A 23,422-nucleotide genomic window follows, 5' to 3' on the forward strand; every position below is an offset into this window, starting at 1 on the left:
TTTCCATCTCAGTGTCATCCCTTGATCATTCTGTTGCTCCTCTCCCATGGACACATTCCAGGGGTGATGTGAAGCATGTCTGACTCCCTGGACAGCACCTGGGATGGTCCTGTTGTCCTGGATTAGGGATAGTGACAAGGGTGTGGTGCTGGTGTTGCAGAGCCAGGGTGTCCCACCTGCCTAGTGACAATTGTCCCTCTCTGGCGTGACAGAGCAAAGTTACAACCACCAACAGCCCACCTGACCTAAAAACAGGTCAGGAGAGTAGAGGAGAGCCCTGGATGCAGGGAGAATGCCTCATCCCTGAAGTGTCCAAGGCCTGGGTTCCACTATGCCAGGGGCTTGGAGAAACCTGGGACAGTGGGAGGTGTCCTTGCCCCTGGCAGGGGGTGACACTGAGTGGGCTTTAAGGTCCCTTCCCACCCAAACCTTCTGGGATTTTAAAACAGGAACAAAGACACCCTCAAGAGCTGCTGGCTTAAGACACAAAGCCCTGCACATTCCAGAGCAGAGTGGAGGCTGGCCTGGCTCCAGAGCAGAGCCTGGGCACAGATGCCACTGCTGCTGATAAGGACTCTGTAAAGCTTGGCGGGGACACTGCTGCAATCAGGGACCAAGAAACTCTGCTTGGGGCAGAAAGGCCCTCACTGGAGCTGCCTTGGCCCTCGCTGGGATGGTTTGTCTCTAAAAGGGAAGGGTCTTGGCCATGGAAGGGGGCAGGTATGTGGCCAAGACTAGAGCAACCTGGTCTGGTAGAAAGTTTCCTGCCTGTGGCAGGGGGGTGGAGTGAGATGATCTTGAAAATCCCTTCCAACCTAAATCATTCCATGATCCTATGATTCCATGGCTTTGGAGATCTTCCACCCACACCAAAGGGAGCAGCCAGCTGGAAGGATGCTCGAGGGAAGGGTCCTGAGCATAGAGAAACCCATCCCTGACAGCAAGGCCTGGTTTTCTGTCTGGGGCCCAGCTGGGAATAAGCTGCCAGCTGTTGCTGGGGGTGCACTGGGGGAAAGGAGATCTCCCTTTGACTCTGCAGACTCAAAAAGGGCTACAGAAACTGGCCCTGCTCAGCACATTGTGGTGAACATTTCCCCTCCCAACCTGTCTCCCCAAAGAGCTCCCTCAGAAGACAATCCCTGGGCTGGGAATCTGAGCTCCCAAAACCTCCCAGCCAGGCTGCTGCCTCCAAGGCAGAAAGCAGGGGATTTTAAAACAGACTTAAAATTAACTCTTTCTTATAAAAATGGATGAGACAGAGTGACCCCCTGGAGAAGAGCCAGGGTGAGCCCAAGGCTGGGACTGTCTGGGCTGTGCTGCCTTTGGTTTTATCCAGATCTCTGTTGCCTCACAGGGTCCAGGACTGCTCAGAATTGGTGCTGTCCCAGCCAGGCTCATCCTGCCATCCTCTCGGGCACTTTGGGGCTGTGTCTGCCTCACTGGGAGCTCGTGTCACTGGCAGTGTTGTGGACCAGTGCCCACTGCTGCAAACAGCCTCTGGGCCAGCCCAACACACCAGATTTCCTTAAAATTTCTCCATGGCTCATTAATCTTCAAATTTAGAAGCCCTTGGAAGTCTTTCTCAGGGAGTTTAAACCCATGTTTTTAGCTTATGCCAGCTGGTAAGTGCTCCATGGCACTAATACAGCTGCTGGAGATGCTCTCTGGATGCCCAGGGAAGCTGTGGCTGCTCTGGAAGTGTCCAAGGCCAGGTTGGAGCAGCATGGGACAGTGGAAAGTGTCCCTGCCCATGGCAAAAGGTGGATGAGCTTTAAGGTCTCTCCCAACCCAGACCAGTCTGGGATTCCATGATTCCCTGTGCTAAGCACTTAGAAGGATTGACTTGGCAGGACAGAATGATGTTCCCCAGTAGGGCCACACAGGCTGTGCCAGCTGGGAATCCCAGAGCTGGGCTGCAGCTCCACCTGAACTCAGGGCTGTGCATGGGGCTGAGGTGAGGCTTGTCCACTCACAGGGCCCCTTTCCCCCTTGGACAGCATCCAAACCCACTATCTTTCCCTGTGCAGCCCCGCTCCCTCCCCAGCCTCAGCCAGTGGCTCCGGGAGCTGAGATTAGCCCAAGCTGTGTATAAAAATCCCTGGGGCAGCTCTGGCGCCACATCCTCGGCATTGTTCAGGGAAACCTCTCTGCTGACACCATGGTGGACTGGACAGCTGAAGAGAAGCAGCTCATCACCAGCCTCTGGGGCAAGGTCAATGTTGCTGAGTGTGGTGCTGAGGCTCTGGCCAGGTAGGTGCAGCTCCTGGGAACCTGCTGGGCACGGGGAGAGAGAAACCACTTCAGTCGTGGGAATATCAATGTCTCTATGTCTGTTTGTGTCCCTCCATCTCTCCCCAGGCTGCTGATCGTCTACCCCTGGACCCAGAGGTTCTTTGCCACCTTTGGCAACCTGTCCAGCCCCACGGCCATCCTGGGCAACCCCATGGTCCGTGCCCATGGCAAGAAGGTGCTCACCTCCTTTGGGGAAGCCATCAAGAACCTGGACAACATCAAGAAATACTTTGCTCAGCTGAGCAAACTCCACTGTGACAAGCTGCATGTGGACCCAGAGAACTTCAGGGTGAGCAATGCTAGGGCTGCAGTCTCAGCTGGGCAGAGGGCTCCAGGCTCTGGAGGTGCTGCAGGGCTCTCAGAGGGCTATGACAGTCAGTGAGACCTCGAGAGAAACCCTGGGGCTGCCAGAGCCTGAGAGCCTGTGGAGGGCAGTGGCGGTGGAGGGGAAAGGAGAGGTGTATTTGGGGGAATGGAGAGGAGTTATGGGATCTGTGAGAGGAGAGAGCCCAGCAGGGGAGTTGAATGGGGAGAAATGCAGAGACAAATGTGTCCTGGTCAGAAGAAACATCTTGGAACAACCAGAAGGGACGAAACTGAGGCAGGGTTTAGAGGGAAGAGCTGAGCTTGGCTGTGATGGAGTGGTTAAACCAGAAGAGAAAATAAGCACAGTCATTTTGGCAAGACAGATCTGAGCCCAGGGACAGCCAGGGTGGGTGGGGATGGAAAAGGAAGGGGTAAACTCAGTGGAAGGTGAGGGAGGACATGGCACAGCAGGCAAAGGAAGGTGCTGGGGAGAGGATCCAGCACAGCCAGGGATCCTGGTGAATGCCAGACAACAGGATGTGCCAGGAGCGCAGTGCTCTGCACGGGGCTGGGATAAATCTGCTCTTTGCTGTGCTGTGAGTTCCCCAGAGACCACAGCGGGATGGTGGGGGGAGGCAGGGGCAGCACCAGCTGATGGCTTCTCTTCCCTCCATTGCCAGCTCCTGAGTGACATCCTCATCGTCGTCCTGGCTGCCAACCATGGCAAGGACTTCACCCCTGCCTGCCAGGCTGCCTGGCAGAAGGTGGTCCGTGTGGTGGCCCATGCGCTGGCCCACGAGTACCACTGAGCCTCCGGGAGCCCTCCTGCCTGCAGACACTCCTGGGGAATCCTCCTCGGGTTCTGCTGGGCTCTAATCTCCAAATAAACACCAACTGCTCCAGCCATGAGGAGATGTCTTGTTCTTTGATTAGGGAGGAGGGGAACCGGGGGGCTGGGGAAGCAGATGCTCACTAATATGGGATAACATGAGCTGCGATCTCATTCATGCAAGTAAAACTTCTCTGACAAAGAGAGCCCAGGGGAATGTTCAGGACAAAACCCAATAAACACCACAAAACACAAAGAGAAACACTGGTACTTTTTGGAGACATCAGGTAATAAAGTTTTAAGGCTTTCACAGACTAAGTGGAGTAGAACTGTACAAAAATGTGCAGTGGGAGGAGGTGACAGGGAGATTGGGAAGGGACCATTGCTTCCAGCGTCCTGCATCTGGGGTTTTGTTGGTCTGGGTTTGTTTTTTAAGTTATTGTCATTCTTAGATTAGCAAAGGCAGAATGTAACAGACACAACCATCAAGATTAGGTTGAATGGGACTTAAAAAAACCCTGGGACAGTGGAAGGTGTCCCTGCCCATGGCAGGGGATGGGACTGGACGAACTTTAAGGTCCTCTCCAGCCCAAACCAGTCGGGGATTCTGTGATTCCATGAAACACCACAGTGTTGATTGTGGAGGGCTGGGCAACAGTGTCACCCCCAGGCCTGGCCCAGAGTCCTTTGGCCAAGTGCCATCCTGCAGTGAGCAGGAACAAACACAAATGCTTTGCTCCAAGGTCATCCAGACCCCACCAGGGCATCCCCATGTCCCATGTGCTGCATCCCTGTCCCCACTGTCTGCATCCCACCTCACCACCTTCAGCTGGCAGCAGGAGCACAAGAGCAGCCCCAGGAGACCCAGTGGCCTCTCCCAGCTCTCAGACATGCCACTGATCATCTGGCTGCTGAATCCCTGGGTCAGGCACTGTCTCAGGCTGCACATCCCTGCAGATGTTTTTTCTTCCTGGGAAGGGTGATCAAGCCCTGGAATGGGCTGCCCAGGGAGGTTTGCAGTCCCCATCCCTGCAGGTGTCCCAGGAAGGCCTGGCTGTGGCACTCAGTGCTCTGGGCTGGGGACAAGGTGCCCATTGGGCACAGCTGGGACTCGATGTTTTGGGAGAGCTCTTCCAGCCTCAGGGTTTCTCAGATTCTGTGAAATCCCAGTATGCCCAGTGTTCTCTCCTGGTGCCCTGTGAGCCAACACCCTGCAGGCAGTTGGTTTGTCCTGGCTTATAACATCTCCCTTCCAGCCTTGCCTCACCTTTGTCCAGAGGCTCTTTGAGACAGGAGTTCCCTCTTGGCTGCAAGGCCTTGACGTGGTTTTAGCAGTGTCATCCTGAAGTTATCAAATTCTTAAAGACCTGATGGGAAAGAACAGGAAGAACCCAAAGCCTGACAGGTCCTGCCAGAAGCGGTGAAGGAGAAACTGGTGCATTCAGAGGGAAAACCCAAGAGCCCCAAGTCTGAGGGGCTGGCAGCATCCAAGGGGCTGGCAGCATCCAAGGGGCAGCAGGCCTGGCACCTTCCCTGGGGAGCTGCTGCGGAACTTGCACGGAGCCGTGCTGGGACTCTGTGTGCAGATAATGCCACCCCTCAGCAGGGCTGGAAATCAGAGACCGGGGAGGGCGGGTGGCCAGCCCAGCACGGCACTGGATCTGGGCACCTTGCCCTGAGCCCCACCCTGGTGTTGGGTCCCCTCCCTGGGGTGCCAGGGCTGCAGGGGCCCCCCCGGGAGCCCAGCCAATGGAGGGGTGCACAGGGAGGAGGAGGGGCCCAGCGCAGTGTATAAAAGTGGGGACAGGCAGAGCAGCTCCCCAGCGTGCGATCCTTCGGGAGCAAGAGCCCAGACTTCCTCCGAGCCTCTGCCACACGCAAACCTCCTGCCGACACCATGGTGCAGTGGACAGCCGAGGAGAAGCAGCTCATCACCGGCCTGTGGGGCAAGGTCAATGTCGCCGAGTGCGGCGGTGAGGCCCTGGGCAGGTAGGTGCAGCTCCTGGGAACCTGCTGGGCATGGGGAGAGAGAAACCACTCAGTCACCGGAGCATTAATGGGATTGTGTCTGTTGTGTCTCTCCCCAGGCTGCTGATCGTCTACCCCTGGACCCAGAGGTTTTTCGCCTCCTTTGGCAACCTGTCCAGCGCCACTGCCGTCCTGGGCAACCCCAAGGTGCAAGCCCATGGCAAGAAGGTGCTCACCTCCTTCGGGGAAGCTGTCAAGAACCTGGACAGCATCAAGAACACCTTCTCCCAGCTGTCCGAGCTGCACTGTGACAAGCTGCACGTGGATCCCGAAAACTTCAGGGTGAGTTGTGCCCCTGAGTCACCCTCCCCACTGCAGTGTCTCCCCTAGCCCTGATCCTCACCAGGAGAGGGGTTTACCCCAGCCAGGGCAGTGCAGGAGGAAGAGGGGCTGGTGGTCAGCATGAGGGGGAGATACAGAGGGACAGAGAAGGAAGGGACTGAGGGCAGCCTGGTGAGAAGGTGACAGGGCTGAGAGGTGCCAGGGGCTGCGTGGAGGGGGCAGTGAGGGCAGATGGGGGACAGGAAGGGGAGGATGTGGTTTCAGTGTGCAAAGGGAGGGGGAGAACCAAGAGAAAGCAGTTGTTGAGCAGGAAGAGGTTTGAGCCAAGGGGGAAGAGAAGGAGCAAGAGGAAAGCTTGGCACGGAGGAGAACAGGGAGAAGAGTGAGGAGCAGGACATGGCAGCTGGATGCCGAAAGCAATAGAGGATCTACAGAGAGAAAAGTTTGGCTCCTGCATTTCTGCAGCTGAGAGTATCTCAGTGGGGAATTAACCCCGACATTTGTCCCCAGGGCTGGCAGAGATCCCCCAATGTCAGCATGAGTTTGTTGTTGGTGCCAGTGCTCTCTGCAGGGCCAAGTGCCAGCTCTTGCTGTGCTGGGAGCTCAGCTGGGTCTTCTGCTTGGGAGAGGCTCCAAAATTAAGCCAGAAGGGAAAAAAAAATTAATCAAAAAAATTCTAGGGAATTTTTGGTTACTTTCCCATATGGTAGCAGAACCTGAACCTTTGGAGTAAGAGCAGAGACCAAGTTTAACGTGCATCTTAAAAAGGACTTGGGGGAGGTTTTTAAGACAACAGATTTCCTGGAGGCTTCCCTGGGTGTAGTATGAGGGCTCGTGTGGGGATGTACAGGGCATTGCTAACTTGAGGGTGCTCTTGTCCCCACAGCTCCTGGGTGACATCCTGATCATCGTCCTGGCCGCCCACTTTGGCAAGGATTTCACTCCCGAATGCCAGGCTGCCTGGCAGAAGCTGGTGCGTGTGGTTGCCCACGCTCTGGCCCGCAAGTACCACTGAAGAGCCGCAGGAATGCCGCGGCAGCGCCTCGGTGTCCTGCACCCGCTGCCCTGCAGAGCCAACAGCTTTAACAGCCAAATAAAGCTCATCCTGTGAAGTTTCCGCTGCATCTGTGTGTCCCTGAGGGGCTGGAGGGCTTGGGGGGAAGGTGGGCTGGGCTGGCAGCCTGAGCAGGGTCCCAGAAAATACCACTTGTCATTGTTCTTGGTGGTTTTGGTGGCTTGTGTAGGGTTTGCAGCTGGAAATTGTGCTTTCAGGGTATTGGGTTGAGACAGTCCTGCCACCCCCGTGGTCACACACCGGGGACTTTGCACGGAGGAGCTACTCAGAATTTTACTGTAAAACCGGCATGTCTCTCCGAGACAAGGGAAATTGAGAGAATTCATATTTTTCTGGGGGGCGGATAAACAAATTGAAGACTTTAATCTACTCTGGCTCATCCCTGGCATAAAACCTACCCAAAATCAGCTGAGTCACACAGGCCCAGCAGCCAGCTGGGTGGGGGCAGGTTTTAGATAAACATTTTGCTATCAAGGCCTGTCCAGACTTTGTTTATTCACATCTCTCCCACCCTGTGCCGCCCACTCTGCATTCTAGGGGGAGGCTGATTCTGCCAAGAGCAGCCACTTAATAATTTCCTGGATGCAAGTTTTAGGTGGGTTTAGGTGCCTGCAGAGCAGGACTCTTTTGAGTAGGGCTTGTTCTTGGCATGGGAAGCACATCTGAGCAGAGCATGACGCAGCAAAAGCAATGCTGGGCTGAAAGGATGTGCTCTTTTCTAAGAGAAAAAATTGGGCAAAGCTACTTGCCCCAGGATTTCTGACACGCCGTTTGCACTGCGTTCTGTCCCTGCCTCACCCACATCTCTGGGAAGTCCACTCTCTGCTCCTGACCCATGGGAACGTGCTAGAAGCCCCCTGTGAACCATAAATGCCCTTTCTCACTCACGTCACCAAAAGAGAGAGGCATTTTGTTCCTGGTATGGATGTACACACGGAGAAGGGGAGAAGATGATTCACAGCAAGTCCCAAAGGGTTTTTCTCCCTGCAGGGTGACTGGGCAGGCACAGAGTCACCAACCCCCCCCCAAAATCCTACATGACTTTTCAGAGGTTTCATGACAGATATTAATAGTTTCCTAGGAACATAATTGTTCATAGACTTCAGGCAGAAATGACTGAACTATTTGAATGAGGAGGTGTCCTCCTGCAGGTGAGGTATCTGTGGGTAGGAAGGGCAACACAGCTGGAGAGGGACTTTGGACAAGGGATTAAGGGACGGGACACAGGGAATGGCTTCCCACTGCCAGAGGGCAGGGAGAGATGGGATATTGGGAATAAGGAATTGTTCCCTGGCAGGGTGGGGAGGCCCTGGGATGGAATTCCCAGAGAAGCTGTGGCTGCCCCTGGATCCCTGGCAGTGTCCAAGGCCAGGTTGGACACTGGGGCTTGGAACAGCCTGGGACAGTGGAAGGTCTCCCTGCCATGGCAGGGAATGGAACAAGATGGGCTTTAAGGCCCCTTCATCCCAACCCATTCAATCATTCCATGATCCTTTAACCTGAGCAGACCTCAGGGTTCAGCATTCCCTGCACCTGGTGAGACATGGCAGGATGGGATCAGTCCTTGCTGGTGCTGCCTTGTGGCTTCACTCCCATCTCCATTCCCAGCTGGGGATGACACCCTGCTGTGGGTTTCCCCAGCACAAATCTGTGGGATGTCCTCTCCCCATGCTGCTTTTCCTTCTCCCATTCCACGGTGTCAGAGCATCCCTGTGGGTGCCAGCAGCCCTTGGGGAATGCCTGGTGCAGCACTGGCAAGCACCCAGGTCCTGGTAGGGCTGATAATGGGGTACAGGAGGGTGGGCACTGATGGCAGCCTGGCAGCCTTTTCCCTGCATATTCCCTCCCTGCCTGTGCCAGGCTGAGCTCAATTTAATTTATCATCATGGTCCAGCCCCCAGCTGTGGAGACTGGATTTTCTGGAGAAAAGGGGAATGTAGGCAAATCTAATAAAGATTATTCATCCCTATTCCACTAAAAAAAAACTACAACTAGAGTGGGAAAGATATATTGTCAGGCTAGAGATCTCTCTTGCTATTTTCTTTCTTTTAATTGCTTTTGCTGCCATATTTTCAGTGCAAAAGACCCTTAGCAGGGTCCCTGGAGGAAGTGTCAATGTGTAAGAGGAGCTATGCTGCAGCCTGGTCACCCCCTCACCTGTTCCCAGTCTGACAGGACCCAGCAGCTCTTCCTCAGCCCAGCCCAAATCCTCTGGAAAAGAACAGGAAAACAGTGCATTGGCCCTGGCACCTTGGGATCAGGATCAAAACCCCTGTGCTGATTTCAGCAAGCATAGTGTTTCTTGGGGTTTTATGCAGAAACTAAAAGAGGGAATTTCCCAGGACACTGCTCCTGGCGAGGGGGCTTCACCCCTTGCAGGCTCCAGGGTGTGTCAGGGGAATCCAAACACCTCCTCCAGGAGAGCCTGGCCTGGCTGAATGTGGCATGGGAATGTGGAATTTGACAGGTTCAGATGGGAAGGCCCTGGGCTCCCCCACAAGCTGGACATCCCTGAGCTGAGCTTTTGCTGGTTTTAGAGCCCATGGCAGAACCTGCAACAGCAAACCTGCTGTTCCAAGCCTGTTTCACCACCCTTTATGGATGTGGCTGAAAGCAGGAATGGGCTGATCCTGTTTTGCCCTTGCTCCCTGCCCTCAGCACTGCACCAGGCTGGTCCTGCCATGTCTGAGGGGAGAACATCTGGGTGGACCTCACATGGCGTGGATGAGCTTTAAGGTCCTTCCAACCCAAACCATTCTGAGATTCTGTCTTAGAATAGCTTGAATTGGAAAAGCCCAGCCAGGATCATTGAAGTCCAGCTCCAAAGTTGGACTCCAAAGTCCAACTGTAATTCTTCCTGCTTCAAAAGGCACAAATAAATTGAACAGGTCAAGTTCTGTTACAGGAGGAGGACAATGGGGTTAATGCAGATTTTGGCTGCAGAGCCTGAGCATCCTCTGAGCAGCTCCTGCATAGCTCCTGGTGGTGCAGGGAGACCCAAGTCCTTGGGCAGGGCAGGGCAGGGACCTGCAGGGTTTGCTGGTGCCAAACCCCTCTGGATGGCTCTGCCACGGGCTGTGTTTTGGCATCATTTCACTGATGCCAGGCAGAGCCCAGCATTTGGGAGGCAAAAGTCACACAGGTCCCAGTTGAGCCCCTGCCCACGGCCAGTGGTGATGGAGCATTGCTGGGGCTCCTGCAGCCCTTTGTCTGCACAGGGGCCCACGCTGGAAGGTGAAGGAACTGCCCTCGCAGGGGGGAAGGGATAAAGCTCTGGAGCTCAGGATAACCAGAGGCCCCTTCTCGGCGTGCCACGCCCTGGCCATCGCCTCCTGTCCCCCACTGCTCCCCCAGGGACCCCCAGCTGTCCCAGCCAATGGCCCTGCTGGACAGGCCGGGGAGGGGCAGTGGGCAGTGGATAAAAGGCCAGCAGGGTCTGGGCTCAGCTCAGGATCTGTGTCCTCCTGCAGCCCAGCACAGCCACCATGGTGCACTGGTCAGCCGAGGAGAAGCAGCTCATCGCCAGCGTCTGGGGCAAGGTCAACGTGGAGGAATGTGGTGCTGAGGCTCTGGCCAGGTAGGTGCAGCTCCTGGGAACCTGCTGGGCTGCATGGGGAGAGGGGAGCTGGGGAAACTGCATTTGGGAGTGTTAACATGTGTCTGTCTGCTTGTGCTGCTCCATCTCTCCCCAGACTGCTGATTGTCTACCCCTGGACCCAGAGGTTCTTTGACAACTTCGGCAACCTGTCCAGCCCCACGGCCATCATTGGCAACCCCAAGGTCCGTGCCCATGGCAAGAAGGTGCTCACCTCCTTTGGGGAAGCCATCAAGAACCTGGACAACATCAAGGGCACTTACTCCAAGCTGTCTGAACTGCACTGTGAGAAGCTGCACGTGGACCCTGAGAACTTCAGGGTGAGCTGTGTTTGCAGTCCCAACCCTTCCCTGGGCTGTGTGGGGAGAGTCAGACTTTGCTGTTGCTCTGTCCAGGAACATTTTCTTAGGCTGGTGGGGGAAGAGTCCCTATGTAATGCCCAAGAGATGAGATGGTTGTACAAGGCTCTTTGCAACAGTGTGTGTGACTTTCTCCTGAAAAAGTCCCATTTTTAGAGCCAGCACAACACTAGGGAGGGGAAGGTATGGAGAGATGGTTACCTGGGGGAGAGCTGGCTGGGCAATGGCTCCAGGGGAAGGTGCTGCCTGGGCTGGAGGAGTCACAGCAGAGGGAAGCTCAGCAGAGCATTTCAGGATGTCCAGGTTTCCACAGCAAGATAAGCAGAACCAAGGAGCAGAGTCCTGCCTTGTCCAGTGTGGGGGGTGGGACACTCCCCCCTTCTCCAACATTTTGATTTAAAAATGGATCATTCTCTTCATTTATATCTAAAGACAAAAAGAAAAAAAATAGCGTTTTTCAGGGTGGGTCTCAAGACAAATCCAAATGCTTTAGCATTCAAAAAATGGGGAAATTCCAGGTTCTTTCTTTCTTTCTGTTTTTATGTTATTTTTGAGAATTAAACACATATTGTTTCCCCAAGCCCCAAAGCTTTCTATGGAAAGACTGCAGATTTTATTGTCACAGGGAACAGGGAGTGAGCCGTGCCTGTAACCAGGGGCTGAGGAGGAAAGGGAGGAGGACTGTGCAGTGTGTGTGAGTCCTTTCAGGAGGGCAATTCCACCTCAGCGAGAAGTCAGGGAGAGGAAACCTGTGGGGTGCAGGTGGTGTCTAGGGGGGACAGGAAGGAGAGGGATTGGGGAGGGGGAAATCTGCAGCAGAAAAGGCAGGGAGACATAAAGGAGAAGCTGTTTGAGCCAAAGGCAGCGCAGGACACAAGGGGGTGGTGGCGTTGTTTCCAGGGACAGCAGAGCCTTGGTGGCAGTGGGTCTGGCAGCTCAGCCCCAGCCAGGATATCCTGAGCTCCCTGCTCGGTTCTGAGTGACCTGCAGCTTCCAGCAGCACTGACCCTGCCTGTCTTCCTCTCTCCTCCAGCTCCTTGGGGACATCCTGGTCATCGTCCTGGCTTCCCACTTCGGCAGGGATTTCAGCCCTGCTTGCCAGTCGGCCTGGCAGAAGCTGGTGGGTGTGGTGGCTCACGCTCTGGCCCGCAAGTACCACTGAGCATCCCGAGACGAGCAGGAGCCCCCTGCCCACCCCAGCCCTGCTGGGAGCCCCCTGAGCACCAAATAAACCCTCCATCAGCCCGTGTGCAGCGTGTGGTGTGTCTGTGCTGGGGAAGGAGGCCCTGCTGGGAACGCAGGGCCATGGTGTGTGGGTGATTCCAGTCAGACTGAGATTCCCTAACCCGCAGTGCTCTCTCATGTGTGATCACTGCCAGTGCAGGGCTGGGAGAGAAACTCTGACAGGTCCAAGGCCAGGTTGGACACTGGGGCTTGGAGCAGCCTGGGACAGTGGAAGGTGTCCCTGCTATGGCAGGGGTGGCACTGGATGGGATTTAAGATCCCTTCCCAACCAAACCAGTCTGATTTTCATGGTGGTCTCCAGGAGGAGAAGTGTCATCTCCCAGTGGCTGAGGAATCACAAGCACAGATCACAACTGTGATTTCTCTGATTTAACACTATTTTCCAATGCCTTTTCCTACCCGTTTTACCAAAGGACAATCCTCCTCTCCTGCAATCTGCTCAGTCATTACTCTCTGCTCTTGTTGTGGACATTCCCTTCCTTTCTTTCCCAAGCAGCACCATGTGCAGCTCATTCATCAAAGTTTTGTGATGCTGTGAAAGAAGAGAACAATCCATCATCCTGCTGAGGTGAACTTCCCCCCATTCCAGAGCTGCATGATGCAATTCAGAGGGATTCAGGGGTTTTCTGTCTTTTCTAAACCAGACCTGAACCAAGTCTGTGCTGATTGCAATTCCCAGTGTTTTTTAATAAATTCTTACTCAAATGTTAATCAGGAGCAGGGGAATGAGGGGACTATCAGGTGTAATTATTTTTATCTGGCCTTATCCCCACACTTACAAAATTTGCAGTAGCAGAAAAAAATCCCCAGTTCACTTCTTACCACAAGCCAAAAATACTCTTTAAACAGCTCCTTGCTGCCCCTGCCTGGGTTATTTATCATGTATTTATAGGCACAATTTTACACCTCTTGAGGGAATTCTGTCAGGAGTGGCAGTGTCATGGAGCATTGCAGGAGCCTGAGCTGCTGGGGTTGGAATGCAATCACAACATCAGCTGCCCCGGGATGTGTCTGCTGTGCTTGACACTGCTGCAAGGAGCAGGACTGACCATGTGCTTGCTCTGATGTTTAAAAGATGCTTCATTGCTTTTGAGAGGTAAATAAAGGTGTTGCTTTCTCCAGGAAGCAGAGTGGAATTCCTGACTTGCCCAATGAATCTGTGCTCCTGCAGCGACCGTTTCTGGCAGTTCTCATTCCGTGTGTTACATCACAGAGATATTTGGACAGAAGATCTTTCTGCCTGTGGCACAAAAGGATCCTTGCAGATTTCCTAGGATGGGCTTAATCCACACGGCCAGAGCAACAGGTGAGGCTGGAGGGATGGGATCAGCTCTCCTGGCTCTCCTCCAGGAGCCCCTCGTGCAAGGGCTGGCTGGGAACAGGATCACAGGAACAGGATCACAACCTTTGCCTGTGTCACTGCCACGAGCTAATGTCATGGCAACTGCAGCAGTGCTGCAAAGCCCCTCAGAAATAGCATGTGGATGTTAAAAGGTTTTTGATCCCTTGGTGACTTTGGAGAAAGGAAGGTTGGAAACCCCAGAGGGAGTTGTCAGAGCTGATCTACCTCATCTTTCCTTTGTTCCGCCCCCTTGCCTCCTCCCCGCTCTTTCAGTGCCCTTCCAGCCCAAATTCTCTGCAGCACAGAACCAGACACGTGCAAGAATCACATTTCTGAGCTGGTGAGGAGTTACTCTTTCCTATCCCAAAGTTTTGCCTGAAGTGCAGGAGTTCTCACCTTGGAGTGACCTCCAAGACCAAGCCATTCTGCTGCTTGACTGTTGGCAGCATTTTTATTGTGTCTTCCTCAACCTTTCTTTGCCCAGGTCAGCTCATGGCTGCTGTGCAGACAGGTCACCCTGCTCCTTCTTCTCCCTGGCCTTTCCCAGCCCTCTCACCCCAAAGTCTTGCCATGGGAAAACTTGAATCTTGCCACGCACAAGGAGAAGGGAGAGTGAAGCTTTTGCACTGAAAGACTGACCAGAATCCCAGAGCCACTGAGGTTGGAAAAGCACTCCAGGATCATAGAGTCCAACCTGTGATGGATCCCCAGCTGGCCAGCCATGCTGAGCATGCCTGGAGATGGTGAAGCAGTTCTGGAATCACTGGGAGCCTGGCAGATGTGCTGGAAGCACAACCCAGCAGGGACTGGTGTGTCTCACAGGGACAGGAGCAGCTGAGGAACATTCCTGCCTGTGTCTGGCTGTGCAGGAATCCAGGGGAACAGCTTCATGGAGGGGCAGGGGGCAGGATGTCCACCCTCCAGGGCAGCCCCATGGGTAGAGGATGTGACTTATCCCAATTTTTACCCACATTTACCAAGACCAGAACAGTGGGTGATACACAGAGTGAATAAATCCACCCATTTATTTTTGTGGGATGTTGCAGAGCATGAGGATGTGGTGCACATTCGAGTTTGCACACCCAGATTAAAATACTTAAATCTGCATTTTCGTGTTGAAGGTCATTAGAGCATGCTGGAAAGAGGTCTGCTGATTTAACTTATCAAGCTAATTATCAAGCTGCTGAAGTGAAGAGCAGAGGTGCAGATGTCTGGAGCTTTGAGATGTGGGGCAGTTGAAAATACACCAACCCCATTTCTCATGGTATGCCAATGAGTTTAGCTCTCAATTAAGCAATACCAAGTTCCCTGTTTACATAGACAGATTGAGTGTGAATTCTTGAATGCTGGGGGCTGGAAAAGTTTAACCTCTCCCACATCAGCCCCTAAAAAGAGCAGTGGGCAAGTCGGGAACTCATTACTGTCAGCTTGAGGGGTACTTCATAACTTACTTTTAATTTTTTCCTTACAGCCCCACAGTTCAAACTTGAGCCCTTTAAACATCTCTCTTCTATTATGATTTGTATTCCACAGAGCACAGCATTTCCCTGAGGAGTCTGTGGGCTGAGGTTGGAAACCCTGGGCTGACAGATCTGTAGGAGAGACAAGTGCTGGCTTTGTGCACACGTTGCCTAATTTACTCACAGCTGCTGCTGCAATATCAACATTCCTGCTAAGAACTGTAGTTGCTGTGTATTTTCCTAATAAATATGGACTGAAATGCCTGGCACTGGCAGCAGCTGGGGTTATAGCAATGGCAGCAGCAACTGGAATAGTGAATAAACTCGGAAATGAAGGGAAAAAAGGGGTTCTGGATTTGCCAATGCCCTAGACCAGCAGGAGTGACCTGTGCCCTCGGGGCCAGCCTGGGTGACAGATAAATTCTGCTAATTGCTGCTGTTTCTGTAGATGCTGGGAGCACAGTTCCACAGTGCCAGGTGCTGCACAGACACCAAACAGGGAGACAACTGCAGGCTTTCCCCTTTTCCTTCCACTGAAGGGTGCATTCAGGGATAGCAAAGGGTGTAGCTGGGGGACAGGAGGAGCAGTAGAATCATGGATGGGTTGGGAGGAACCTTAAAGCTGCTCTAGTTCTCCCCTGCCATGGGCAGGGATATGCTCTGGGCTGGTGTGAGTGGCTCCAGCTGGAGGGACCCCAAACCTCCTGACTAAATGCTGTTCATGAAATCACTTTGTAGGGGGGATGAGGACACTGGGATCTCCGTAGGACTCGTTTGACTCTGCACAGTGAGTGCATGGAGGGCACGGGGAGCTCCCAGAGCTTGCACAGGACACCAGGCAGGCACTGGGCTGATAACAACTGCCTTCTGTGCTTTTATAAGGGTGTTAAAACCTTGGTTCCACATAGAAGATGTGCTTCCCTCTGCTGCAGCAGGATTTGTGCAGCCCCAACACACCCAGAGCCCCCAGCAGAGCTCGAGACACCTGACTGTGACAGGGCATCACTGGCAGTCAAGTCCCACACTAATCAGTCTCACAGAAAGGAGTTTGAGGACCACTCTTGCCCTCCTACCACTCTTTTTGGGTGGTGTAACACATGGGTGGGTGAGTGCAACACATCTGTTGATGTGGGAAACCTTGTGAAGGTTTGTCAACCCCAAAACCCTCGGAAGGGTCTCAGCCTGAGGAAGATATTGTCTGTTTTTTGGGTCCCATCAGTGAAATCTTATCAGGTGAAGCACTGAGGAGCAGTCAGTGCTTGGTCTGACCAGGAATGTGTGAGGTACATTTTGTTATTTTTCTGTGTATTCTCAGCAAATACCCCTTGGGTGTTGATGTGCCCATTTAGGCTTCCTGGGTGATTCTCAGCAATGACAGCTTCATGTAAGGAAAAGAAAACAACAGGATTTATTTTGGCAGTTCCTAGGGCCACCTGAGGGGTGGATGCTGCAGAGTGAGAAAGGCACTGGCCCTTGACTGCACCTAGCACTGCCAGCAATGATTTTGGTCTCTTTTCAGCTTTGACTGTGTTTTCTAACCTCATACCCAAGCAATTCCATTCAAGTACATGGAAATCAAAGCAGAGGGAGGTATGGAGAGAAGACAGGGTATTCTGGGTGAAATCCAGCATGCCTCTGGATCCCTGCAAGTGTCCAAGGCCAGGTTGGATGGGGCTTGGGGCCACCTGGTCCAGTGGAAGGTGTCCCTGTCCTTTTCTAAGCCAAACCATTCTGTGATTGTATAAAACAACCCCAGCTCCCTGCTTGAGGGTGATCTGAGCCACTTCTCCAGGCTCTGTCTGGAATAGATCTCCTGGGTGACAGGAGCTTAAACACCCAGAGCATGTGAAGGCATCTCATTTCAGGAGTTCCTGACCCCTTTTTGGGTGTAATTCTGCTCCCATTGTGACCTGCTGGTGTTGTGCTATTGCACAGGCTGTTTACATCAGGGTCTGCATTGACTCATCAAGTTTCTGGTCCAGGAAGAGAAGATGAACAATCCCAGCTGCTCTGAGTCTGCAACACCTCAGGGTGGGCTGGTTACAGCCCTTGGGATGACAAGATGTTTGGTGACTTTCAGCTCCTGCAGCATGAATCACAACTTTATAATTTGTGTGTGAAAACATAGACCTTTTCCTATTTCATAGATACATGTCCAGGCATTGGTGGCCAGCAGAGTCGACTCAAAGAGGTTTAGGTTGGATGTTAGGAAAAGGTTCTTCCCTCAGAAGGTGGTCTGGAGGCAACAAGCTCTTCATGACATGGGCACTCTCCCCTTAAAGCTGATCATCACTGCAACTACAGCAGCACTGTCAAAGTGAGCTGATATTTATCTACAGCTGTGAGACATGGGAAAAGTAGCCCAGAAAAGCCCAGATCACTTTGCCTTAAATGCAGATATTTATATGGATATTTCCATATCCATACCCAAACAGGAACTGCCTGAGCATCTTCCCTCCTGGCTGCAGAGAATGTGTTCTAATATTTCCCTCTGAGGCTCACTCACTGCTTCTTCTTCTTTTTTTTGGCTGATCTACTGTGTCAAAGGGGATGATGCAAATGTGCTCCTAGGAACGAATTCCAGTGGCCAGTGGGAGTCCAAAATCTTCCACCCTTGGGCTGGCATGGCCAGCAGGCACAGGAACAGGAACATGGCTGGCAGAGGCTCTGCTCTGATGCCAAACAGGATGGCACTGTTTCCCAGGATGGAAATGGTGTACAGGCAGCAGAAAGGGATGGCAGACCAAACATTCCCACTTCCCACTCCTGGCATTCCTGTTGGAAGGTCCAAGGAAGCAACTGTTGCTCATTTCCCTACTGCAGTGTCTTTTTGTCCTGCCAGAGCCCAAGCAGCAGATCCCGCAGCAGATCCCACAGCAGATTCCACAGCAGATCCTGCAGCAGATCCTGCTCATCCTGCAAAAGAATTCACCAAACTCGTAAAAGAGCAATCAGGACACCCAGCAGAGCTTTGTGTCCCTGAGGTGATGGGGATCTGGAGTTCTCATTTGGCTGAGACAGCCAGAAGGAATTTTACCTTTGTGATCAATTCCTGGCGTGGAGAACTACAACTCCTGAAAATCAGAGTGCTCATGGAGCTGGAGGGAGCCAGACCTGGCTGATGAATGATGATGAATTACCTGCTGTGCTGGGGCACGGGGAGCTGCTTACTCGACTGACAAATGTGATCCTGTGCTGCTCCAGGGAGCAAAAGGACTGGAGAGAGACATCCTGGCTGAAGGGAAAAGGAAAGCAGGCGTGTATCTCATACAGAAATCCCACCTCTGGCCTGGGGAGTCAGCAGGGAGCTCACTGGTCCTTGTTCTGGCTTTTCCAGGCCTGGTAGGAGAGCGAGAGGAGGAGCCCCCTGCACATACTGGGACCTGGGCTTGGACACTGCCAGGTGCCTCCCTCACACAGAGATCTGCGTGTGGAGTCAGTGCTTTATGGAGGAGATTCTGAATCCCTGTTGTGCAGGTGCTGCAGAGCACATCTCTGCTGGCTGGGAGCCTCATCCTCATTTTAGATCCATTTTTGTCACTATTATTATTATTATTATTATTATCTTATATCATTTGCACCTCCTTTTTCCTTCTTTCTGTGAATAAATCATAGGCTTGATGATCTTTTCCTTCTCTAAAAATAACCTTGGCAGCAGAGACCTGAGGGAAGTCCTTTGTGCCAGGCAGTTTCTGAATCTCAGAGCTGAGCACAGCTGAGAGCCCAGGCAGTGCAGCACTGCTGTGCCAAGCACCCAGCAGCTTGTGGATGCCAAAAAGCAGCACTGTGAACATCTGCAGCCCAAGGCTGGGAGATTTGGGACTCAGATATGCCTGTGTGTACAAACTCGGGTGCTGTTTTCCAGCACGAGCAAAGTCAACAATAACCACATCCCCCTCTCCTGGAGGGGAGAGCTCTGGCAGCTCCCTGTGCTGCTCAGGAACTACTTCTGCATGCTGGGAAGAGAAGATTTCAGTCCTGCTTACCCACCTGGTCAAGCTGAAACGTGGGCAAGAATTGTCCTTCCTTACAGGTCTGGCCCCTCACCTGGGTGCAAATCCCTGCTCTGTAGGAAGCAGAACCTCAGCTGGTTGTCAGGATTCATAGATCTCATCATGGCACTTCTGGCACTGCCAAAGGCAGTTTGTGTCACCCCTGGTCTGCCCTAGTTGGATAAATGGTGTGTTCAAGAAAAAAGAGTCTGGAGGCAACAAGCTCTTCATGACATGGGCACTCTGCCCTTAAAGGTGATCATCACTGCAACTACAGCAGCACTGTCAAAGTGAGCTGATATTTATCTACAGCTGTGAGACATGGGAAAAGTAGCCCAGAAAAGCCCAGATCACTTTGCCTTAAATGCAGATATGTATATGGATATTTCCATATCCATACCCAAATAGGAGCTGCCTGAGCATCTTCCCTCCTGGCTGCAGAGAATGTGTCCTAATATCTCCCTCCACAAGGTTCCCCCAGGACTCCCAGGCTCACTTGATGCTTCTTCTTCTTCATTTTTTTTTTGGCTGATCTACTGTGTCAAAGGGGATGATGCAAATGTGCTCCTAGGAGTGAAGCCCAGTGGCCAGTGGGAGCTGTTGTGGAGTTGCCTTGTGTTGGCACCAGGAGCTAAATGAGATTGGGAAAAAGTTATCATGTCAAAGCAGGACAGAAACGTGGTATTGGTTTATTGCCTCAACAAGAGAGCTCAGGCAGGAGGAAACTTTCCTGGGAGACCCTCTGCAGGTACAGGAAGGAGAGATGTGAGTATCTGATGGTGCAGAATGACAGAAGGGTTGGGGTGGAAGAGACCTTAAAGTCCATCCAGCTCCAACACAAACATGTCACAGGTCACAAGGAGCTGGATGAATCATCCCACTGCTTCTGCAGATGTTTGCCCTCACGCCTCACTGTAATAAGGCAGCTCTTAGAACATCCCTCCCTTTGCCACTGGAGGAGGCAACAAGGTGGGATGGAGGGAGGGAGGGAGGAAAGGGGGGAGGGAGGGGGGGAAGGAGGGGGGGAAGGAGGGAGGGAGGGAGGGAGGGGGGGAGGGGGGTGGAAGGGAGGGAGGGAGGGATGTTGGCCATGAGGGGAGATCTCATGTTCTTAATTACAATGAAAATAACACCCCTTTTTGTGAAGCCTGTGGAAAATGGCTCTTGTCAGCTCCTTCAGGCCCTGCAAGGCCACAATGAGGTCACCCCAAAGCTTCTCCTCTCCAGCCTGAACAATCCCAGCTCTGCCAGCCTTTCCTCCCAGCAGAGCTGCTCCATCCCTCTGCTCATCCTGCTGCCTCCTCTGCACTCTCTCCAGCAGCTCCAGCTCCTTGCTGTGCTGAGCCCCAGGGCTGGAGCAGCTCTGCAGGTGAGCTCTCACCTGAGCACAGGGGTGGAGTGTGTGCAATCCAGTCCAGTAAGTGATGATCTCCCCATGACAGATCACTCCAAATAACTGCAGCACGAGGATTCCTGATCTCTTTGGAAGGCTTTGTGTTTACACAGGACATTTGGAATCTGCTAGCACAGGATTGTTGAAGTTTTTGCCTTCTTTACAAAAACAAGGTTAATGCTTAACATGGAATTCTTCCCATTTCCTTCTATAAGGGTGGTCACCATTCCCATCTGAGCACCTTCCCATACAATAATGGAGTCATTTAGGTTGGAAAAGACCTTTAAAATCATTGAGTCCAACCATAAATATAAGATTGCCAAGGCCACCACAAACCCATATCCCAAAATGCCACATCTAGAGGGCTTTTATTAAATGTCATCACACAGTACGGGAAGACTCTTCGTAAGATGAAATCCGCTGCAGGACGGTCTTTCAGATCTACTTAGCCTTACAGTAAAAATAATTAGCCATGAGAGGATTTTTTTCTAATAGAGAAAGAATTTTAGCAGTGAGGGGTTTGTCTCCTGAGAGGGGTAAACTCTCATTCCCAGTGGTGTAGAAGTGAGACTGAATGTTTTAATGCCAAATTTCATCATACAATGGATGGAAACCTCATGGACTGCGACAACAGAGGAGAGAATCAAGTGATTTCTGCAAGAATGGATCTCTTAAACTCTGGACAGGGAGGGAGGTTTGTCCCTGAACAGTCCCAGTTATCTCTCTTGTAAAATTGACCTGCAGCTGCAGTACATTATGAGCATAGCTTGAGGCAGATACAGAGTGATTAAGGTTGGAACAAACCTTTAGGATGATTGAGTTGAACCCATCTGGGTCAGGTCCCCTTGCGCTGGAGCAGGATGACCACCCTGTCCCTGAGCTTCTTGGTTCTCACCCCATACACGATGGGGTTCAGAGCAGGGGGCACCAGCAGGTACAGGTGGGCAGCCACGATGTGCACGGGGGGAGGGATGCCCTGCCCAAAGCGGTGGGCGATGGTGCTGAGGAGGCCAGGGGTGTAAAAGGCCAGCATGATGCAGAGGTGGGACGTGCAGGTGCTGAAGGCTTTCAGCCTGGCCTCCCTGGACGGCAGCCTGGTCACCACGCGCAGGATCTTGGTGTAGGACACCCCGATCAGCGCCAGGTCAGTCCCTGTCACCACAAAGAGCACAAAGAGGCCGTAGTAGGCGTTGACCCTGATGTCCCCACAGGCCAGCTTGGCCACGGCCATGTGGTCACAGTAGGAGTGGGCGATGATGGGCTGCTGGCAGAAGTGTCTCTGGCGCAGCAGGAAGCACGTGGGGGTCACCAGCAGCACCCCCCGCAGCAGCACCAGGCTCCCCAGGGCCACCACCACGGGCACTGAGAGGATGCTGGAGTGCCTCAGCGGGAAGCAAATGGCCACAAAGCGATCCAAGGCCATGGCCATCAGCACACCCGACTCCACGATGGAGAAGGTGTGGATGAAGAACATCTGAGTGAGGCAGGAGGAGAACCCAATCTCCCCAGAGCCCAGCCAGAAGATGCTGAGTGTTTTGGGTAGTATGGAGTTGGACAGGACCAGGTCAGTGAAGGCCAGCATGGCCAGGAAGAGGAACATGGGCTCATGCAGGCTGGGCTCTGTCTTGATGATGAGGAGAAGGGTGATGTTCCCCAGCAGGGCAATGCCATACATGATGCAAAGGGGGAAGGCAATCCAGAACTGCTCCCCCTCCAGCCCAGGGATACCAGTGAGGAGGAAATAGGGAGGATGGGAGAAGGCAGTAGAGTTCAGAGACATTAACCCTTCTTGGCCCTTTTCTATGCTGAGGGCTTTCTGTCCTGTGGGAAAAAAAAAAAAGCATCAAACACTCTCAACCTGACCTGGCCAGTGGCAAACAGAGACACTGGCCACTGCTATGACACTGGGTTTGGAAGCTCAGATTTCCCCCACAGCCTTTGGCAGCTGTGAGTGAAGTGTGCTGACAGCTTCCACTGGAAGTGTCCCTCCTGGTGGGATTCTCCTGGAGCATACTGGATTCCTCCTGGATAAATTAAACAGGAATTCTGCCTGAGGTGCACACTTGCTACTGTCCAGTGTCCAAAGGGTGTCCAGCCCAGGAGAGCAGAGGAAAGCTGGTCTGAAGTAAACCTTCCTGAAGTGTGGTTAGTGGGAAGATGAATCCTTATCAGCAGCTCTGGAGCTCTAAGGGCGTTTGACCAGCACTGTGCTGCTCATCAGTGCACACTGAGGTGTCAAGTGCTCCTCTGGGTCAAGAAACACCCAATTTCAGGGCAAAAAGTGCCAACGTCACAGTATTTGACACCCCCTGCCCCTGCCCCACCAGCCCAGTGCTCCAGTGCCACCCACTGTCCCCCAGAAGGCTGGGACTCCCCCAGACCAGACCCTGCACACCCTGCGCTCAGCTCATTTCCCCCAGTACCTGGCAGAAAGGATTCCTTGAAGAGCCCAGCAGTGCAGATTAGGCTGATGTCCCCACCTGACAGGAGCCTTTGGAAGCCTCCCTGGAGCCGATGGAAACCTGCAGGCAGCAGAGGGATGAGCAGTGCCCCAGAACAGGCTGGAGCTTTTCCTCCCCGAGGGTCTGATGGAGCCGAGCTGGGCTCTGTTCCTGCTGTTCCTGCTGTCTGCAGAGACAGATGTCACACTGTCACCATCCCAGCCCATCCCAGCATGGCATCAGTCCCCAGCTGGAGCTGGACTGTCAAGGCTGTGCTGGAAACCTCACACATGCTGTGGGCTGGGGGTCACCTGCACTCTGGGAACATTCCCCATTTTTTTCCATGTGGCTTTAAATATCCCGGGAATCTAAAGTCCTGACAATTTTGTTCTTCACCTCCTTCCTGGCAGCTGCCTCTGTTGATGCTGCTCTACCTAAACCTTCATTCTGGTGTGGAGAACATGGGGACAGGGAATACAATCCTCAGGCAAAGGCAAAGGGAATGGGAGACAGGAGTGGGGCTGCCCGGGAGAGCAATGGCACCAAAGCCCTTTTTGCAGAGCAACAAATTGCTGCCCCAACCCTAAATATTCCCCCGCCTCCCGCAGGTCTCCAGCAGGGACTCTGCTCTGCAGAGACCAGAGATGTTTTTCTGCCTGACATCAATCCCAGCAGGGAACTTTGCATCTCCCCTGCTCCTTCAGGTGTAATTAGACAGAAGTCAGAGAAGGCAGTGGTTTTTAACCCTCTCAGTGCTGATGACCTCACAAACAGGGCTGTGTT

General features: G+C 53.0%; 4 protein-coding genes across 4 annotated transcripts; 3 read left to right on the forward strand and 1 right to left on the reverse strand.

Moving 5' to 3' along the window:
• The first annotated feature begins 2,093 nt into the window (after positions 1–2,093).
• On the forward strand, positions 2,094–3,500 carry LOC146443992 (hemoglobin subunit beta-like). The gene is made up of 3 exons (XM_085068930.1): positions 2,094–2,250; positions 2,359–2,581; positions 3,279–3,500. Exons 1-3 carry the CDS (start codon positions 2,159–2,161, stop codon positions 3,405–3,407), a joined length of 444 nt encoding a protein of 147 aa, XP_084925056.1. The 5' UTR covers positions 2,094–2,158; the 3' UTR covers positions 3,408–3,500.
• Positions 3,501–5,229: 1,729 nt separating this feature from the next.
• On the forward strand, positions 5,230–6,852 carry LOC146443993 (hemoglobin subunit beta). Its single transcript, XM_085068608.1, has 3 exons — positions 5,230–5,416; positions 5,515–5,737; positions 6,624–6,852. Exons 1-3 carry the CDS (start codon positions 5,325–5,327, stop codon positions 6,750–6,752), a joined length of 444 nt encoding a protein of 147 aa, XP_084924734.1. The 5' UTR covers positions 5,230–5,324; the 3' UTR covers positions 6,753–6,852.
• Positions 6,853–10,267: 3,415 nt separating this feature from the next.
• LOC146443994 (hemoglobin subunit epsilon) lies at positions 10,268–12,015 on the forward strand. The gene is made up of 3 exons (XM_085068805.1): positions 10,268–10,389; positions 10,505–10,727; positions 11,800–12,015. The coding sequence occupies exons 1-3, from the start codon at positions 10,298–10,300 to the stop codon at positions 11,926–11,928; spliced, it is 444 nt and encodes a 147-aa protein (XP_084924931.1). The 5' UTR covers positions 10,268–10,297; the 3' UTR covers positions 11,929–12,015.
• An 8,568-nt stretch (positions 12,016–20,583) lies between these two features.
• Positions 20,584–22,368, reverse strand: LOC146443995 (olfactory receptor 52R1-like). Its single transcript, XM_085068352.1, has one exon. It carries the CDS (start codon positions 21,976–21,978, stop codon positions 21,034–21,036), a length of 945 nt encoding a protein of 314 aa, XP_084924478.1. The 5' UTR covers positions 21,979–22,368; the 3' UTR covers positions 20,584–21,033.
• Between the last annotated feature and the right edge of the window lie 1,054 nt (positions 22,369–23,422).

Source organism: Lichenostomus cassidix, chromosome 1, assembly GCF_008360975.1.
Source record: "Lichenostomus cassidix isolate B80296 chromosome 1, HeHo_3.0, whole genome shotgun sequence".
Lineage (NCBI taxonomy): Eukaryota > Metazoa > Chordata > Aves > Passeriformes > Meliphagidae > Lichenostomus > Lichenostomus cassidix.

What these genes read in the sequence shown, in the direction of transcription:
- LOC146443995 (XM_085068352.1), bottom strand. Translation starts at nt 21,978, where the DNA reads ATGTCTCTGAACTCTACTGCCTTCTCCCATCCTCCCTATTTCCTCCTC.
- LOC146443992 (XM_085068930.1), top strand. Translation starts at nt 2,159, where the DNA reads ATGGTGGACTGGACAGCTGAAGAGAAGCAGCTCATCACCAGCCTCTGG. An exon ending in GGTGCTGAGGCTCTGGCCAG is followed by an intron (nt 2,251 to 2,358) that starts GTAGGTGCAGCT and finishes ATCTCTCCCCAG; the next exon opens with GCTGCTGATCGTCTACCCCT. An exon ending in TGGACCCAGAGAACTTCAGG is followed by an intron (nt 2,582 to 3,278) that starts GTGAGCAATGCT and finishes CTCCATTGCCAG; the next exon opens with CTCCTGAGTGACATCCTCAT.
- LOC146443993 (XM_085068608.1), top strand. Translation starts at nt 5,325, where the DNA reads ATGGTGCAGTGGACAGCCGAGGAGAAGCAGCTCATCACCGGCCTGTGG. An exon ending in GGCGGTGAGGCCCTGGGCAG is followed by an intron (nt 5,417 to 5,514) that starts GTAGGTGCAGCT and finishes GTCTCTCCCCAG; the next exon opens with GCTGCTGATCGTCTACCCCT. An exon ending in TGGATCCCGAAAACTTCAGG is followed by an intron (nt 5,738 to 6,623) that starts GTGAGTTGTGCC and finishes TTGTCCCCACAG; the next exon opens with CTCCTGGGTGACATCCTGAT.
- LOC146443994 (XM_085068805.1), top strand. Translation starts at nt 10,298, where the DNA reads ATGGTGCACTGGTCAGCCGAGGAGAAGCAGCTCATCGCCAGCGTCTGG. An exon ending in GGTGCTGAGGCTCTGGCCAG is followed by an intron (nt 10,390 to 10,504) that starts GTAGGTGCAGCT and finishes ATCTCTCCCCAG; the next exon opens with ACTGCTGATTGTCTACCCCT. An exon ending in TGGACCCTGAGAACTTCAGG is followed by an intron (nt 10,728 to 11,799) that starts GTGAGCTGTGTT and finishes TCTCTCCTCCAG; the next exon opens with CTCCTTGGGGACATCCTGGT.